At 35.2% G+C, this 18,670-nt stretch overlaps 1 protein-coding gene across 2 annotated transcripts in view; it reads right to left on the minus strand.

The window, feature by feature from the left end:
* Positions 1-18,670, minus strand: part of MAN1A2 (mannosidase alpha class 1A member 2) — a 172,203-nt gene that overhangs the window by 88,011 nt on the left and 65,522 nt on the right. For both annotated transcript variants that reach the window (XM_033436561.2, XM_004263248.4), the window contains exons 4-5: positions 6,700-6,818; positions 1,265-1,345 (exon numbers count right to left, since the gene is read on the minus strand). In XM_033436561.2, the coding sequence (XP_033292452.1) occupies positions 1,265-1,345; positions 6,700-6,818 (200 nt within the window). The remainder of the gene's footprint in view (positions 1-1,264; positions 1,346-6,699; positions 6,819-18,670) is intronic.

Below are 18,670 nucleotides of genomic sequence, written 5' to 3' on the forward strand. Positions count from 1 at the left end.
AAGTAGAAATATTTGTTTTATAATGACACAGCCATAGGGAAGGCTTTCTAAAGACCAAAATCTAGAAGCCATAAGGGGAAAAACAATCCTAAAAATGACCACTTTAAAGTTAAACACAAAAAATAAAAACTGAAGACAATATAAAAATCCATCTTTACAATACATATAATAAAAAGTGAGTTTTCTTAAATTTACGAAGCTATCTTACAATCATTTAGGCCAACAAATCAATTAAATCTATGTGCCAAGGAGTTTCTCAGAAAACAAAACAGAAATGACTATAACCTCTTCCTTTTAGCTTCTCTTTCTCGCACTCTCCAAGCCCACTCTTTAACCCATCTGAGTAGTAAAAAGCAATTTCCTACACCCACTTCCCCATCACGGTTAAGTCTCAAGTGTGTCTGTGTGTATTACACCAAGACTTCCATAAAGGAGAATTCAGAGCTGTTGTTTTGTTTTGTTTTAATTTACAGCAATAAATTGCATTCAATTTCTAAATAGGCAGTTATATTAATTAATTTTTGGACTTAGGAGGATCCATATTCATTCTTACTGATTCATTCCTTAATTCTAATCTTATTAATATATTTTCTACTTTTGTTTCAACCATGTAATTAATTGCAATGGTAAATCCTGGAGAAGGATAACTCTTACAGAGGAGACATAGTATATATAGTGCTAGGATCTGTGATGAATTTGTTTCACTGAGATTCTCAAAATGGAAAAATCATTATTCCCAAGAAACAGAGCTCTACCTGAAGATCTAGTTATTTCAGCAAACCTGTAGATTAGTCCAATACTGGACAATTTAAAAAGACGACATGGGGCTTCCCTGGTGGCACAGTGGTTAAGAATCCGCCTGCCAATGCAGGGGACACGGGTTCCAGCCCTTGTCCGGGAAGATCCCACATGCCACGGAGCAACTAAGCCTGTGTGCCACAGCTACTGAGCCTGTGCTCTAGAGCTCGCAAGTCACAACTACTGAGCCCAAGTGCTGCAACTACTGAAGCCCGCACGCCTAGAGCCCATGCTCCACAACAAAAGAAGCCACCACAATGGGGAGCCCGTGCACAGCAACGAAGGGGAGCCCCTGCTCAATGCAACTAGAGAAAGCCTGTGCGCAGCAACGAAGACCCAACACAGCCAAAAATAAAAATAAATAAATTCATAAAAAAAATAAAAAGACAACATGAAATCTTTCATTTTACTAAATTCCATTCACAACCCTTTCCCCTCAAACAACGTATCACTTGATTTTGCTCACCTCCTCTCCTGAAAGGTAATATGCTGCAAGTAGGCCTCCAATAAATCGAATGTTGACTTCAAACACAGACACCTCTGAATTCTGTGAAAACATATTGAAAATATTCACATATACATAAAGCTGTAAAGGTTTCAAAATATCTTCAATCCTTCATATGTTTCTCACAAACATGCTGGGGAGAATGGTTTTTTCCACTTTCTATGTCTTCGTTTCTCACGCAACTGCAATCTCACCTCCCATTTGTTAATGTTACTGAAACTCCTCTACTGCTGTCAGCACAGCTTCCTAATTGCCATAACCAATGGGCCATTTTCATGTGCCTTACACATTATTGTGAAATTATCAAGATATTTGATGCTATTGACTATTCTCCCTCATGAAAGCCTCTACTTCTTGAATTTTGGAAGTGTTCTCTCTACGGGTCCCTTTCTGTTCTAATCACTACACTATAACGTCCATTTTTACTTCTATCTCTCCTCATGAATTTTAAATGTTTTTCTAGTATATGTAACTTAATCAACGTTAAAGGAGGTACCAAAAAATAATGGCAAGATGATAGATTTTTCAATTAATAATGTTGAAAAAACTGACTCCTAGGTAATAACTGAAATAAAAAAGTAGAAAAAAATGTGACAATTATCTATACTTCCTTGAGAAAGCAGGTACTTTGTAAGCATAAAATCAATAGCATTGATAACAAATGATGATAGAAGGACTTGAATTTCCCCATAATGAAAATTACCTGTAAGAAAAAAAATCATGAACAAAATTAAAAGGCAAACGACAAACGGAACGAAATTTGCCACAAGTATAGCAGTATTAATAACCCTACCCCATAGAGTCTATAGGTTTGTATTTAGATATGGATAAAGATATTGCTGAAGAAGATTCTAATGCATGGAAAGAAATTAGAAGTGGCAAAGAAAATAACCAAAGAATCCACAGAATATACAAAACTGACTAACAGAAAAATAACATTCATAATTAATTTTTAAGTAAAAATTAAAAGGAAATATATATTACCCTGAAGTCTTTCCAACATTCATAGGCAGAAGACATCATTTGCTAACACAAGCATAATTCTCTAATATAGAATTTTCACAATATAATGTAATTTTTTAATAACATAACTGTTATCCTACCCCATCCTCAAAAGCAAAGTGGTTTATACTACTTCATATATTCCCAATATATAGCATACTGCAGGGTACATAGTAGACATTCACTAAATATACAGAGGAAGGAAAAGAGGGAGAGAGGGCCTCTCTCCACTCCCTAGAACAATAATACCATCCTTACCCTCTTCTCAGCACTCTACTTATTCAGCACCATATAGTTACAGTGGTGAACCTTTTAAATCTAAAGTTAGCATAGGTTACTACTCTGTGCAAAACCTTACAATGACTTCTGGTTACACTCAGTAAAATGACTTACTAGACCCAACATAATCTGATTCCCCACAACCTCTCTGACATCATCTCCTACCAATGTCCCTCTGGCTCACTTTTTTATTACCCAGCGGGTCTACCTGCTGTTTGAGAACTGTCAAACTCACTTCTGTGTCAGTCTTTATACTTTACCTGCAGATCTCTGAGCAAATTTCACTTAGAAAGTTTTTCTGACCACACAATATAAAATTGTGAAGTAATCCCTCATCACTAATATTCCTTACTCTGTACTATTTCCCCAATTAACACTTATCATCATCTGAATATTATATAATTCTCATTTGTAAAATTCATACCTTCCCTCACAAGAGACAGAAGATAAGAAAAGTTTCTAGAGGGAGAGAAGGGAGAGACTGAGGGAGAGGCATTATTCACAGGAGAAATGACTGAGAATCTTTCTAAATTGATGAAAACAAAAGTCCTCAGACTGATAAAACATGAGTCCTTTAAGGAATAGTCTAAATACAGAATGGTAATGGAATTACAGAACAACAAAGCAAAAAAAAGAAAATGTTAAAACAAGGGGAAAAAAGACAGATTACCTTTTGAATATTAAACTGATAGCATACTTTTCAATAGCATAACAGAAACAGGAAGACAATAGAACTGTATCTTTAAAAGGTTAAGAGAAAATAGTCATCAACCTCTAATTCTATACTCAGCTATAATATCTATTAGGAGAAAGCTTGGATCTCTCATATCCACATGGCTTCCCTTGGGTCTCTTCTCAGAAACGTCACCTTCAATAGCCAATGGATATAAAATAGCAACCTCTCACCACCACTTACTCCAATCCTACTTACTCTTCTTTAAGAGTAAGCACTTATCACTATCTGACATGCTATATTCAATATATCTCGAATATGTATTTACTGCTTTTCTCCTCAAACTAGAATAGAAACTAGTATAAACTAGAGATAAGACTCTGTTTTGTTAATTCCTGTATCCACAGATTTAGAACAGTGTCTGTCACAGAGAAGGCACTCAATAAATACATTTATTTATTTATTCATTACTTAATTTGGAAGTTTCAACTACAAGTTGGGACCAACTAGACAACAATTACATATAAGACAAGAGGGAGATGAGCTAAATTAAAGCATTCTAAGATCCTTATGTTTTTCAGAAGAAGGATAGAGAAAATGATTAATTTTAAACTTTGGTAAGTATACCTATTAAAATTTTAAGGGTAACCCCAAAATGAATGGAAATGGAAAGTATAAAGTCAAACTAGTAGAGGGAAAAAGAGACATGAAGTAATTTAATCCAAATAAGATAGACAGAAAATAAAGGCAAATGAGAAGTATAATAATGATATAGGTAGCAAAACAATGATTGAAGATTCAACTCTAAAAATATGTTATACTAAATGTAAATATTTCAAGCTTAACAGTTAAAAGACTCCAAGACTGGATAAAAATAACAAAATCTAAATACGCACTATATGTAAAATATAGAGCTAAAACATATGACACAGAAAGGGTAAAAGTGAAAGAATGGAAAATGACTGTGCTGATTATTAAGCTATTTTTTCTCAGCTTCAAATCCATCCTTCTACACTCTACTTCAGTATACTGAAACTAGAACTATTCAAACGCATCTGGCTTCCTTACAAGCCCTGCTGATGACAGAAGGTTCTACAAAGGTCATACAAAGCTGAAGGAAGAAAAAGGAACTTATTCCTTCCAGTCTCCTTCTAGCTTCTGACAGTGTCAAACCAGCCATGGTTCTTCACCCTGGCGGTGGCAGGTGGTTCCAGGTTACAGTTCCCCTGCCACAGACACATTCCCCAAATCAGCCTCCTTGTGCCCTTCAGAGATACCAAGCTCTAACTAGGTACCCCCTCCTCAGAGGTCTGAGTCCCAGGTCTGAGAAGCCCCTTTTAAGAACTCCTAAGGTATCAAAAACAGAGTCCCAACTAGTAAATTTTAATGATCTCAACCTCTCCCCATTGTTCTCACAGTTCCAGGCATGGCAGCCATTTATTGTAGTTACTACCTCTTGTAATACCACAATGTTCCCTTTCTGTCTTTTCAGTGCCCCATTACTTGGTTAACAATTCTAAACACTAAATCCTCTAATTAAAAAAACTGTACAGTTCTGGTTCTTGAGTGAGCCAACTGACACAATGATATACCAACAAATTATGAGGCATAATAAAGCTGCCATATTAACAAACAGAAGTATTTGAGATTCACAAATGCCAATTCTCGCCAAATTAATCTATAAATTGAATGCAATCCTCATCAAAATTTCAACACAGTTTTTCCAGAGCTTAAAAGAAGAACTGAGAATTGCTAAGATAATTTCCTAGTAGAATAAGATCAGATATCAAGATTCAGCTATAGATATTAAGCTTTTCTTATAAAACTAGTTAAGAATATAATAAATATTTAGACTACTAAAATATTGATGTAGGGATAAAGAGAAAAGCCAGTAGAAAAGAATAGAGTAATATAACTAATACATGACTAATGTGGCATGTATAAATAATAGAGAAATAAATGTGCTAGGATCAATTGAGAGTTGCCTATCTTCACCTACCCACAAACTCAACTATGTAAGGACTAAAAACCTAAATGCAAAAGCAGAACTTTAGAACACTTAGAATTAAGTACAAGAATATATCTTCATGACCTTGAAGTACATAATCTCTAAGAGCTACATAACCATACAGGGGAAAAAACCCTGCATTTCTCAATCCCCTTTTACAATAAGGTGGGGCCACATGAGTTAGATTCACTCAATAATACACAAGCAAAAATGGGGTAACCAACTTCTGAGCAGTCACATATCTTTTCTCTACCCCTTCCTCCTTTATGCCACTGGAAGGTTTATCTACCTTATCTTGAGGAATCATCTTGTACCATGAGGTTGAAGCTTTACACTGAAGTTGACAGAATAATAAGACAAAGGATCCTAGGTCCTTGGTCATCGAGGAGCTACCCAAACCAGCCCTAAACTGTTTATCTTTGTACTTGACTTGCATGAAAGAGAAATGAACATGTATCTTGCTTAAGCTATTTTATACTAGATTTTCTGTCATTCACAGCCAAACCTAAACCTGATAATAAAAACGTTCTGAGCTATGTCCAAAATGCTAAAATAATATAAAAGAAAGTAATCAGTTTTTGTCTAATTACCATCAGGAAAGGCTAATGATACAGAGTTTGAATGATACAGAGTTTGCCAAAGAGAAAAACAGATAAGGAGTGGCTTCTCACTACAGTCAGAAGGAACAGCAAGTAAAAATATCATGAAAGATGAAAATGAATATGACAAAATAGTCCACACATCTTTTAGGTGAAGACTGGTAACAAAGAAAATAACTGCTAACATTTACTGAACACTGAATATGTACCAGATTATTTCAAATAATCCTCACAATATTGCAATAGGATAGCAATTTTATGACAGGTTTAGAAAGAATAAGTAGCACTTACTTATAGGTAGGTTTCCCAAATATCACTAGAATTGTGACTGTGCTGGGCTTCAAACCTAAGGAGCACTACTTAACAACTATGCCAAAATGCTGGAAGGATGAGCATGTACCTAACTATGAAGGCGCTTCTAAACTGTGCCAAAGCCACAACACTGTAAATCAACTATACTTCAATTTAAAAAATAAAATATATTTTTTAAAAAAGTTTTAAAAAACTGTGCCAATCATTATTTCTTTAAAAAATAATAAAACACTTAATATTTATAAAGTAATTTATGGTTTCCTGATGTTTCTAATTCAATGTGCTTTTTCTCCCTAACTCTTGCCTTAACACATGCAACACATTACCTTAAAAGATAAGGGTAAGAAAAGGAAAAGGAAAATGGTGAGAAAGGGTGTTTATTTTACGCAAAAATTGAACAACTGACAATCACAAAAGAAGAAGGGGGACTTAGGATTTCCTTAAACTGCTAGTATAACACTCAAAACTATTGTTACAGTGTCTTTTCATAGTCAATGGAATAAATTATGAATTGTATACTCACCACGCTGAAATCAAGGTTGTTTTCGATCCATTTTTGCCCATCTCGGAATTCATCATGAAGTCCCATAATATAAAGGGTATCCAAAGCATCTACTATAGTAGCACCCATTTGTGAACTTCCTATATATGGGGGGAAAATGTCATTAAAAAGATGCCCTTCATACAAGGTCTATTTTAATTTTTTATAGTTAAAAAGTAAATCAGGACTTCCCTGGTGGCACAGTGGTTAAAAATCCGCCTGCCAATGCAGGGGACACGGGTTCAAGCCCTGGTCTGGGAAGATTCCACATGCCGTGGAGCAACTAAGCCCGTGCGCCACAACTACTGAGTCTGCACTCTAGAGTCCGTGAGCCACAACTACTGGGCCCGTGTGCCACAACTACTGAAACCTATGAACCTAGAGCCTGTGCTCTGCAACAAGAGAAGCCACAGCAATGAGAAGCCCACACACCACAACCAAGAGTAGCCCCCGCTCGCTGCAACTAGAGAAAGCCCCACGCAGCAACGAAGACCCAATGCAGCCAAAAATATAAATAAATAAATAAATAAATTGTTTTTAAAAAAAGTAAATCAAAGTAGAAATATAAGGATGAAAAAAATACTCAACATGGTTCACTTTTCCATAAGAATAGATAATATACATTGTTTAAAACATTTTCCTAAAGATGACACATTGATAACTAATAGGAAGATAAAGGAAAACTAAAATTATAATTCTCCTTAGTTTTCTTCCTGGTCAGAAAATGAGATCTATCTACTTAACTGAGATAGATTGGGGGGAAAAAATAAAGAGGATTAATTTAAGAAATGGGGACGGTGGTTCAAGATGATAAGCTATGTCATAAGACAACCAGGAACCATGCTCTTTTGGTACAAATTCATAGAAAGGTCAAAAAATATACTTAAAATAATACTAAAAGTATAACAAGGCTATATAACCGTGATGGAATATAAACTCTAATAGTCCTTAACAATCAAAAAGCAGGTAGAACATATTTAAAAAGAAGTCATAAAATAAAATGTGAGTAGAGAAAATCAAAATAGTAAGATCTACCCATCTTCAAGAAAGAGATCATCTTGATCTTAAAAGAAAATGTTTCAGGGAGGGAGGAACTAATTCAACAAAGCTAGCCTAACTGATACCAAAAACAGATACTGTAAACACAAGAAAACAGAACAGGCCAATCCTACTAATGAATATAACTGCAAATATCCTGAATAAGATACTAGCAAGACAAATCTAGTAGTGTAGTAAAAGAACAAATAACATGGAGCAGCTGGGTCCTCCCTAACCCCAGGAATTCAACTATTATTTCTACCTTCTGAGAATGAAAATCACCCACACAGCTTATTGTCTACATTAACATGACTTTACTGTTACACTGTCTTCATCAACATGAGTTTACTCTTCCAGAAAACTCTTGCTCAGAAAGCGAGAAGCTGCAAAATAAGTTATTGTTGATTCCAGGAACTTCTTGAAAGATCCATCAACTCTTTAACAGAAAGTATCAAATGATGGTTAACACTCTAAAACTCTAAACCTCTTGCCTCCAAATTCTCCACTCACCAATCCAAAACTATTATATCATGATCCTTACCCAATCATAACCAAGCCATAATCAACCATAACTCTCCAACTGAAAGGCCCTTGTTAAACAAGACTTAAAATCTCAATATATATCTCAACTTTGTCCTTCCTCGTCTGACAGGCTTACTATGGCTCTGGTGAGGTAGTGATCTCCCTTACCATGGTAAGCATTAAACTGAGCTTTGTCTTATCAACAAGTTATCTTGGTGATATTTTAGGAGTCAGCATTCGACACTACTTAGGTTCACATTTTCCATTTAGTATTCCTTCTTTTCTTTCCTTTTTAATTCCGTTCCTTTTTCTCCTAAATAAATAGTGTTTTCTTGTGATGGTTTAAGGCTATACAAATTTGTTCTTATAATGACTGTCCTCAACCTACATCACATTTTCTTATTCATGTGCTCCTAATAATTTCTTCAACTTATCAAGAAGTATATCTTCCCACTAATAAAACAAGTACTACACCACACTCTGATAAATCCCTTGGTCTTCTCTCCACTCAGTTCCCTTCATGTTGATATTAACTGGGTTATTACAGACATACTTTCCCTTTTCTTTTCTTGTTCCTCAGCTTTTAATTAAGATAATAAAAATTTTATCAAGCTATTGATAGTCACCCATATATCCCTATCTCTTGCATAATCATCTGAATTAAATATGTACCTCTTTTTATTTTTGTATTTTGTCCACAATATCATCCTTATTTTAAATCCTTAGGAGTCCCTGTTTTTGTTCTTATTTCAATTTTTATAGGTAGTTATGCTCAGTTCTCTAGTTATTTATTTAGCTCTGTAAGTGCATGCTCCTCTAAGGTGCTGACTACTCTGAAATGGAAAAAGGCCTGACCCACATATTTATACCAATTCTAGTTGGTTCCACAAGGAGAGGTTTGTGCCACGAGCTAAACAGTACAACGAAGAAAAAGGCAAAACTGAAATTACTGGCTATCACTGTGAGTGCTTATCTAGACAACTCAAGGTTTCAACTGGAAAAAATTAAAGGGTCTAAAACTACACTTGGGTCAAATAAGAATTAAAATATGACACAAAAGAATATATAAAGCATTAATAAAGATTTATTACAAGAACATAGGAGTCAACTGAACCAGTTCTCTGAGAAAAACTCATAACTTAAAAATTGTATACTATTTAATGAGAACAAATGAAAATGTTCTACTAAGAAAATAAGAAAAAGAATGATAAACTTGAGCAACGAAGTAGAAGAATCAGAAAAGCTAACGAAATAAATGAATTAGGAATAAAGAAAACTGTCAAAATAATAAATTCAAGAGATGGTTCTATGAAAAGAACTATACAATAAATCTAGGACCAACTGACTTTTTAAAAGTAGTCATGTGAATATAAAAACACAAAAAAAGGAATTGAGAGTATATTAAAAGGCAGATACAAAGGAAATTAAGAAAACTATTTTTAAAAAAGCCTAATTTAGCCATATCGTCCCAATAAATTTGAAAATGAGTGGAGTTGACAATTTTCTAAGAAAATAGGTATTATTTTGACTTATGAAAAAGGAAATAGAAAATCTAGATAAGCAGACCAAGAAACAGGAAATTGAGAAATTTTCAAAGAGCTACACACTATAAAAGTATCACACTCTAGAAGTTTCATAGAATAAATTCTACTTTAATTTTAAGGATGATAACTTCGACATAAATTTTGATAGAACATAGGAAAAGAAAGCTTAAAATTCAACTTAACGAATTCTGCATACCACTGATGCAAAAATATAATTTAGTAAGAAAAATAAAACTATTATCTGATCTCACTCATGAGCATCCTGGAAATATTTAGGAACAGGCTTGCTGGGGGGTATAGTAAGTTTGTGTTTATGAGAGACTGACAAACTGCTCTCCAGAGTGTACCACTGTATACTCCCAGCAGCAATGTATGAGAGGTCTAGTTGTTCCATCATCCTTCTCAGTATTTGACATTGTTGGTCTTTTTAATTTTATTCATTCTACTGGGTATGCAGGATTTCGCATTGTGGTTTGAATTTTAATTTCCCTGGTGACTGATGTGCTTATTGGCTACTCATTTACTTTGTTTGGTGAATTATTGGTGAATTATTTATATATTCTGAATACATCCTTATACATGTATCACAAATATTTTCTCCAATTCTGGGGCTTGCTTTTTCATTTCCTTAATGTCTTCTGGAAAGCAGAAATTTTTTATTTTCATGAACTCCAATTTAGCAATTTTTTTTCTTAATGGTTTATTCCTTTTGTATTCTAAAAATTCTTTGCTCACCTCAAGGTCACAAAGATTTTCTCAAATATATACATATATATATATATTTTTTGCGTTACACGGGCCTCTCTCACTGTTGTGGCCTCTCCCGTTGCGGAGCACAGGCTCCAGACGCGCAGGCTCAGCGGCCATGGCTCACGGGCCCAGCTGCTCCGCGGCATGTGGGATCTTCCCGGACTGGGGCATGAACCCGTGTCCCCTGCATCGGCAGGCGGACTCTCAACCACTGCGCCACCAGGGAAGCCCTCAAATATTTTTTACTGGAAGTTTTATACTTTAAGTTTTTATCTTTAGATCTATGATTCATTTCAAGTTCATTTTTCTATACAATGTTGAAGAGTTAAGGTTTTTATTTTTCTACATGAATATATAACTGACCCAACACCACTTATTAGAAAGACTTACCTATAACCCACTGAAAGCACCCTTGTTGAAAATCAATTAAAAATGTATGTGCAGTTCTATTTCTATTCTTTTCCAGTGATCTCTATGTCTATCTTTATGCTAAAACCATACTGTCCTCATTACTGAAGATTTACAGTAAATCGTAGAATCAAGTAGTGTAAATCCTTCAACTTTGTTCTTTTTTAAAAATTATTTTGATTATTGTACATACTTTGTGTTTTCATACAGATTTTAGAATCAGCCTATCAATTTATGTGGAAAGGTCATTTTTACTTAGATTGCTTTAAATCTAAATATGGATTTCAAGAGAACTAACATCTCAACAATACCGAGTATTCCAACTCATACAGGCATCTCTCTCCTTTAAGTCCTTTTAAATTTCTTTCAATAATCACAGTTTTCAGTGTACAGACTTTGCACATAGTTTGTTAAATTCATCCACATGTACTTCATATTTTTATGCTACTGCAAATGGTATTATTTTAAAATTGTACTTATAACTGTTTATTGCTAGTATCTAGAAATATAATTTATTTTGTATATCAAACTTGTATCATATGGCCTCATGACTAAATTTGTTTTCATTCTAGTACTTTTTTATTGTTGTTTGGTAGATTCCCTAGAATTTTCTTGTGTGTGTGGGTGAGTGGGTGTGTTTTAATACTCTTTATCAGGCTAAAAAAGTTCCCTTCCAGTCCAAGTTTGCTGAGAGTTTTTATTATGGATAGATATTGAGTATTGTTAAATGCTTTTTCAGCATCTGAGATGCTCATAAAATTTTCCTCTTTTCATCCCTTAATATCTTCAGTTATATAGACTAATTTCCAAATGTTAAACCAACCACACATTCCTTGGATAAACCCCACTTGGTCATGAGGTATTATTCTTTTTACATATTGCTGAATTACATTTACTAAGATAAATCTAATTTGGTCAAAGATTTTTGTGTCCATGTTCATGAGGAACATTGGTCGATAGTTCCCTTTTATTGTAATATCATTGTCTGGTTTGGGTATTAGGGCTTTGGTGGTCCTACCAAGGAGATATAATTATCCTAAATGTGTAAGCACCTAACAAGAGTACCTCAAAATATATAAAGCAAAAGCTGACAGAATTGAAAGGAGTAAGAAAGAAATCCAATATTTCAGTTGGGAACTTCAACACCCCTCTCTCAGTAATTGACAGAACTACTAGATAGAAAATCAGCAAGAACAGAAGAAGCCTGAACAACCCCATAAACCAATGAGGTCTAACTGACATTAACAGAACATTCTACACCCAATAACAGTCACTACATATATAAACATTCTTTTCAAGCACCAATGGAACATTCACCAAGACAGGCCATATTCTGGGTCAAAAAGTAAACCTTAAATAACTTAGAAGAATTATAATTGCACAAAGTATATTCTTTGACCATAATGGAACTAAATTAGAAATCAGTCACAGAAAGAGAAAAGAAAAATCTCTAAGCATTTAGCAATTAAACAACTTACTCAAGGGAAGTTTTAAAACATACTGAATTGAATAAAAATGAAAACACAGCACATCAAAATCTTTCAGATGCAGCTAAAGCACCACTTGGCAGAAAATTTATGGCACTAAATGCTTACGCTGGAAAAGGGGATTATGAACCTATAATCTAGGCTTCTATTTCAAGAAACTAGAAGAGCAAGAACAAAAGAAACCCAAATCACGCAGAAGAGTGGAAATAACAAAGAGCAGAAATCAAAGAATTGAAAACATAAAGAAAATATACAGAAGATCAATGAAACCAAAAGTTGCTTCTTTGAAAATATCAATAAAATTGATAAACTTCTAGCAGGACAAAGAAAAATTTATTGAAAATTTATTGAAAATATCAATAAATTTGATAAACTTCTAGCAGGACAAACAAAGAAAAATTACCAGTATTAGGAATGAAAGAGGGTTATAACTACAGCTGCCACAGATACTCAAAAGGTAACAAGATAATACTCCAAACAACTCTATGCACACAAAATCAGTAGCTTAGATGAAATAGACCAATTCCTCAAAATCATCAACTACCAAAACTAACCGAAGGTAAAACAGATAAACCGAATGGCCCTTATAGAGGATGTGAAATAAACTGAAGTTGTAGTTTAAAAACCTCCCAGAGGGCCTCCCTGGTGGCGCAGTGGTTGAGAGTCCGCCTGCCGATGCAGGGGACATGGGTTCGTGCCCCGGTCCGCGAAGATCCCACATGCCGCGGAGCAGCTAGGCCCGTGAGCCATGGCCGCTGAGCCTGCGCGTCCGGAGCCTGTGCTCCGCAACAGGAGAGGCCACAACAGTGAGAGGCCCGCGTACTACAAAAAAAAAAAAAAAACCTCCCAGAAAAAGAAGCTCCAGATGCAGATGGTTTCACTGGCAAATTATATCAAAAACTTGAGAAAAATATAAAACCAACAGTACACAATCTTTTCCAGAAAAATGAAGAGCAGAGAACACTTCCAAACTCATTTTATTAGGCCAAAATTACACTGATACTGAAACAAGACAATAGTTCAAGAAAAATACAAAACAATATCCTTCCCAAAATATGAATGCAAAATCCTCAACAAAATATTAGAAATCATTAGCAAGTTATAAATATCAAGAAGAATTTATACATACACACATACACTGAAAATAAAAGGTGCACTTCAAAAAGCATTGTAAGATCAAGTAACATTCTGTTCCAAATCAAAATTCTTTTAAATGCAAAAAAATCTATTCCTACAAAAATCTTTCAATTCTCCAGGATATCTAAGTAAAAATAATTAATTGTGACTATGAATCACTGCTGGAAAAGTTATTACCAGTGATAACTTATGTCCATCAACATTTTCCTCTTCCCACTCACAAGCTCCAGGGCTGAGCCCTAACTAGGCAAAACCAAAGGAATCTATCCCAACCCTCTGGGTATAGCTTTCAGGTCAAGGCTGGACACAAGACCCAGATAAACAAGAAACAAGGTGGTTTCTGAGAAAACCAAGTGCTTTCTTCTCTACAGTGTTCTCTTTTCTATAGATGTGTTAGTAGGAAGATATGAAGCTTCAAGTTGCTGCAGCCATCCCTCTATGAAGCCAGCCTGAAGATACAAACACAAAGAGGAAAATAGAGGAAAGAGATAAAGAAAAAAGCTTAGCTGGTACAAGATCTACTCTAGAACATCACTGAGCCAATTAAATTTCTTTTTTAGTTTAAGCCATTTTGAAATGGATCTTCTGTTATCTGTACATAAAGAATCCTCTGATGCCAAGGACCAACTAGACAAAAGTCAGAGCAGTATGATTTCAGTTACCATATAAAAGAATGTTTTAATAGTCAAGGCTAAGAGACAGGAAATGGACACATTTTAAATTGTTCTCCTTATAATCTAGAATACTGTTAAGAGTTCAATACCTGCCTATATGTTCCTATAGTAATAGACTAGACTTTTAAAGTTCCTCCCAACTCTTAAGATTCTGATTCTGTAAAGGCATACTGATTTGGGAGGTCAAATGAGACACTCAGAACTATGACTCCTCCCTTAGACTTCTTCTATTTAAATAAAAAGGTTAAAAACAGATTTTTTAAAAAAAAAATCTCAAATCATACTCACTAGCAAGAATATGAGATGCAGAAAAGGAACAGAGCAAGTAGGAAACAGAGTCAAACTCTTTTTTATTAATCCTTTAATAAACTAACTACATGTCTAAAAATATAAGACAAAATAAACAATAAAGGATCCATTCCCACTTAGCTTATTTGGCTGAGAAAAAAATGTAACCACTCAAAAGTTTTTCTAAAAGTATAAGCAACTAATCTTGACTACTGAAAATAATACAGATTGCATTTTCACTTTTCTACCATTTCACTGTAATTTTGTCATAATGGATTTTTCCCATGTGCTGGTATTAATTTTCTTCTATCTTTAAAGTTTACTGAAGCAGAACAAAATATCAATTAGAAGCATGAACCTTAGCACTAAGCTGCCTGTGATCAAATTCTGGCTACATTATTTACTAGCTGTGCAACCTTGAATAAGTTAGTTAACCCTAACTGTGCTTCAGTTTCCTCATCTGTAAAATGGGAACAGTAATAATAGTACCTGTCTCCTAGTGCACATAAATCACTTAAATCAGTCCTTGGCATATAGCACATTTATTAGTCTGCTCAGGCTGCCATAACAAAACACCAACGACTAGGATGCTTAAACAACAAAAATTTATTTTCTCACAGTGCTGGAGGTTTGAAGACCAAGATCATGCTTCCAATTTTTAGAGGAGCACCTTCCTCTTGGCTTGCAGATGTCCACCTTCTCACTATATCATACCCACATGGCCTTTCCTTGGTGCATGTGCAGGCGGAGAGAGAACTTGGGTGTTTCTTCCTCTTCTTTTAAGGGTACCAGCCCTGATTAGGGCCCCTCGTTCAATCTTAATTACTTCTTAAAGGCTCTATCTCCAAATACAGTCACATTGGAAAGTAGAGCTTCAACATGTGAATTGATGGGGGACAAGACTCAGTCCACCACAATATGCATTATATAAATACTACAGATGTTGCTACTAATAACGTGTATGTGACTATTGTTCTAAAGGAAAATACAGTTTATTCAGAAACCCAATCACAGAATCTCTAAAGCAAATAACTGACCTCATGACTCAATAAAAAGGTACAACTTTTTATTGGAAAATACTTAATTGCTACTCATTACAAGATGATCCCTCAGAAATGGTGGACCAAAACTGACAAAATATTGCTTCTGCTCTTTTAATGAGTTAAAAGGCTCATTTTGTAAAGTCACCCTTTCCATCTCTAAGCTCCTTTAATTTCTATGACCTCACAAATAACTTTGTTTACCCCGTAAATCAGCTTAATGATCCTAATGAGCAGCTGACAATAACTCACCTGACAATAATCTGAAGCTGCCACTGCCCTGGTCATCATTTAACAACCTAACTAAATAGTGGTCTACAAAGGTCACTTTTGAAGAAGTCTGACAAAAGTGCCACAACTTAAAACCACCTTTCCTAAAAAAATAAATGCTATTATTTTTAAAAAGAAAAACATTAAGTCAAAACTTACTCATTACGATTTTAACAGAATCACATTCATTTAAGAAACATTCCTTTTGCTCCCTAAAAGAAATGATTTATATTGACTTATAAGGAATAAAATTTTAAGAAGTTACCTGGGTTTAAATTCAGCAAACAGTCTTTCCTTACACAGTTATTGCAATGATTAAATAAAATAAATGTATATTATCTACCTACTACCTTGCCTAGGACGATCTATCTGATAAGTGTTACTACATTAGATGTTCTGAGAAATAAGGTTTAAAAAACCAAGCAGAAAATTAACATCCAACTCATGTTTGACACATGTTCATATTCCAATTTTTTAAAAGGGCTCAGAGTTTACCACTGAGTTTAATATAAAGGGATGGTTACTTGCAGAGAGGATCTAATTTTAATTAATCACTAAATATAATGACTTTTAGTCCATTAATGTCTCATGTGGCATCCACAAAGCAACAGGAACTCTTCAGATCACTCTATAACCTCTGCTGAAGAAATAAACTCTATTTCATTAAGTGATAGCCGCTAAATTAAATGTCACATATGAGATCTCTGGTGTCTTTGATTACCTAAAGGAAAATTTTTTTCCATTATTCCTCCATCCCAACATCTCTCAAACCCAGGAGAAATGATCTTTTCAGTCATTTTCTTTTTTGACAGAAAACAATCAAGCATCAAACAAATTATGAGAGAAATCATAGTGCTAGAAAAATTCTTCCAGAGTCACATTTTTTAAAAATGTTATTTGGATTACTGTGGTGTTGCATTACAATTACTAAAGATGATTGCCCTGCATATGACTAATGTATGTGCTTTCTGCCCCATTAATATTTTCTTGCTTTCACCTACTGTTATTTAAAAGATATCCATCACATCAAGAAGCATCTAAAATGGGGGAAAGAAGTGAAGACTATAAAGAACAACTTGGTAATTCTCAAGACTTATCCTTGGATTAAGTAAAAGTTAAGTAAGTTAACTTACTCTTTTCAACTGATAAGTTTAACAAGAGAACTGAACTCAAGAGAGGTAGAAAGAGCAAATCCAAGTTAAACAAAGCTCTTCCCCAGGGGCTTCCCTGGTGGCGCAGTGGTTAAGAATCCACCTGCCAATGCAGGGGACACAGGTTCAATCCCTGGTCCGGGAAGATTCCACATGCCACAGAGCAGCTAAGCCTGTGCACCACAACTACTGAGCCTGAGCTCTAGAGCCCACAAGCCATAACTACCAAGCCCACGCACCACAACTATTGAAGCCCACACACCCTAGAGCCTACGTGCCACAACTACTAAGCCCGCATACTTCAACTACTGAAGCCCACACACCTAGAGCCCATGCTCCACAACAAGAGAAGCCCACACACTGCAACAAAGAGTAGCCCCTGCTCGCCGCAACCAGAGAAAGACTGTGCACAGCAAAGAAGACCCAACACAGCCAAAAAAAAACCTCTTCCCCAGACCTCCATCCAGACACACACACTGCTAATTTTTCCCTTGGAACCATGAATGTAAAATATAATTCACTCAATTTACCGAATGAGTCACCTTGGCCATGTCACTTTTTTTTTTTTTTTAACATACATAGATAGCACTACTGGAATTTCCCATCCTTTTTCTCCACCTCTAAAATGTACAAGTATCAGAATTGCTATTGTGTTGAAGATAAAAAATTACAAATTGGTACCTACCTTGCTTAAAGTAAAACAATGCAGAAAAAGCTTCAAAATACACAAATAAATGACTAAAACATCTGTATGTAAATAGAAAATCTATCACATCTGTGTTTTCAAAAGCAACTATAACTAAATCTTGACTGAAACTTGCCAAAAAATACATGTTGCTTCAAATTATAGTTCCACAGAAATACAAGAGTTCCCCCTCATCCACAGGGAATTCATCCCAAGATGTCCAGTGGATGCTTGAAAGCCTGCATAGTACTGAACTCTATATATACTATGTTTTTTCTCCTATACACACACGCGTATGTTAAAGTTTAATTTATAAATGAGGCACAGTATGAGATTAACAACAGTAACTAATAATAAAACAGAACAATTATAATAATTTACTGTAACAAAAGTCATGTGAATGTGGTCTCTTTCTCTCTCTCTTCCTTAAAAGATCTTACTGTACAAATTTAATGCCTTCTCCATCTTAACTAAGCACTTATTGCACTGTGGCCATAACATGTACAGTTTAAGGTATAACAGCAAAACTAGCACAGTATTTCTTTCCTCACAATTTCACAAATAAAACATTCGTGCTTACCTTAGATCCATCAGCAAACGATTTTTTTTTTCTTTCCTTATTAAGTCAAGAACTTTCATCTTTTCACTTAAAGCAGCGGTCCCCAACCTTTTTAGCACCAGGGACCAGTTTCATGGAAGGCAATTCTTCCATGGGGAGCGGGGGGTGAGGGGGGGATGGTTCAGGCAGTAATGTGAGCGATGGGGAGCGGCAGATGAAGCTTCACTCGCTTGCCCGCCGCTCACTCCTGCTGTGCGGCCTGGTCCCTAACAGGCCACAGACCAGTACCGGTATTCAGGCCAGGGGTTGGGGACACCTGACTTAAAAGAAGCACTTACAGCTTCTCTTTAGCAAATCCAACTTGCTGGCATCACTACTCTTGTGGTTTGGGGCTATTATT

Source organism: Orcinus orca, chromosome 1 (assembly GCF_937001465.1).
Source record: "Orcinus orca chromosome 1, mOrcOrc1.1, whole genome shotgun sequence".
Lineage (NCBI taxonomy): Eukaryota > Metazoa > Chordata > Mammalia > Artiodactyla > Delphinidae > Orcinus > Orcinus orca.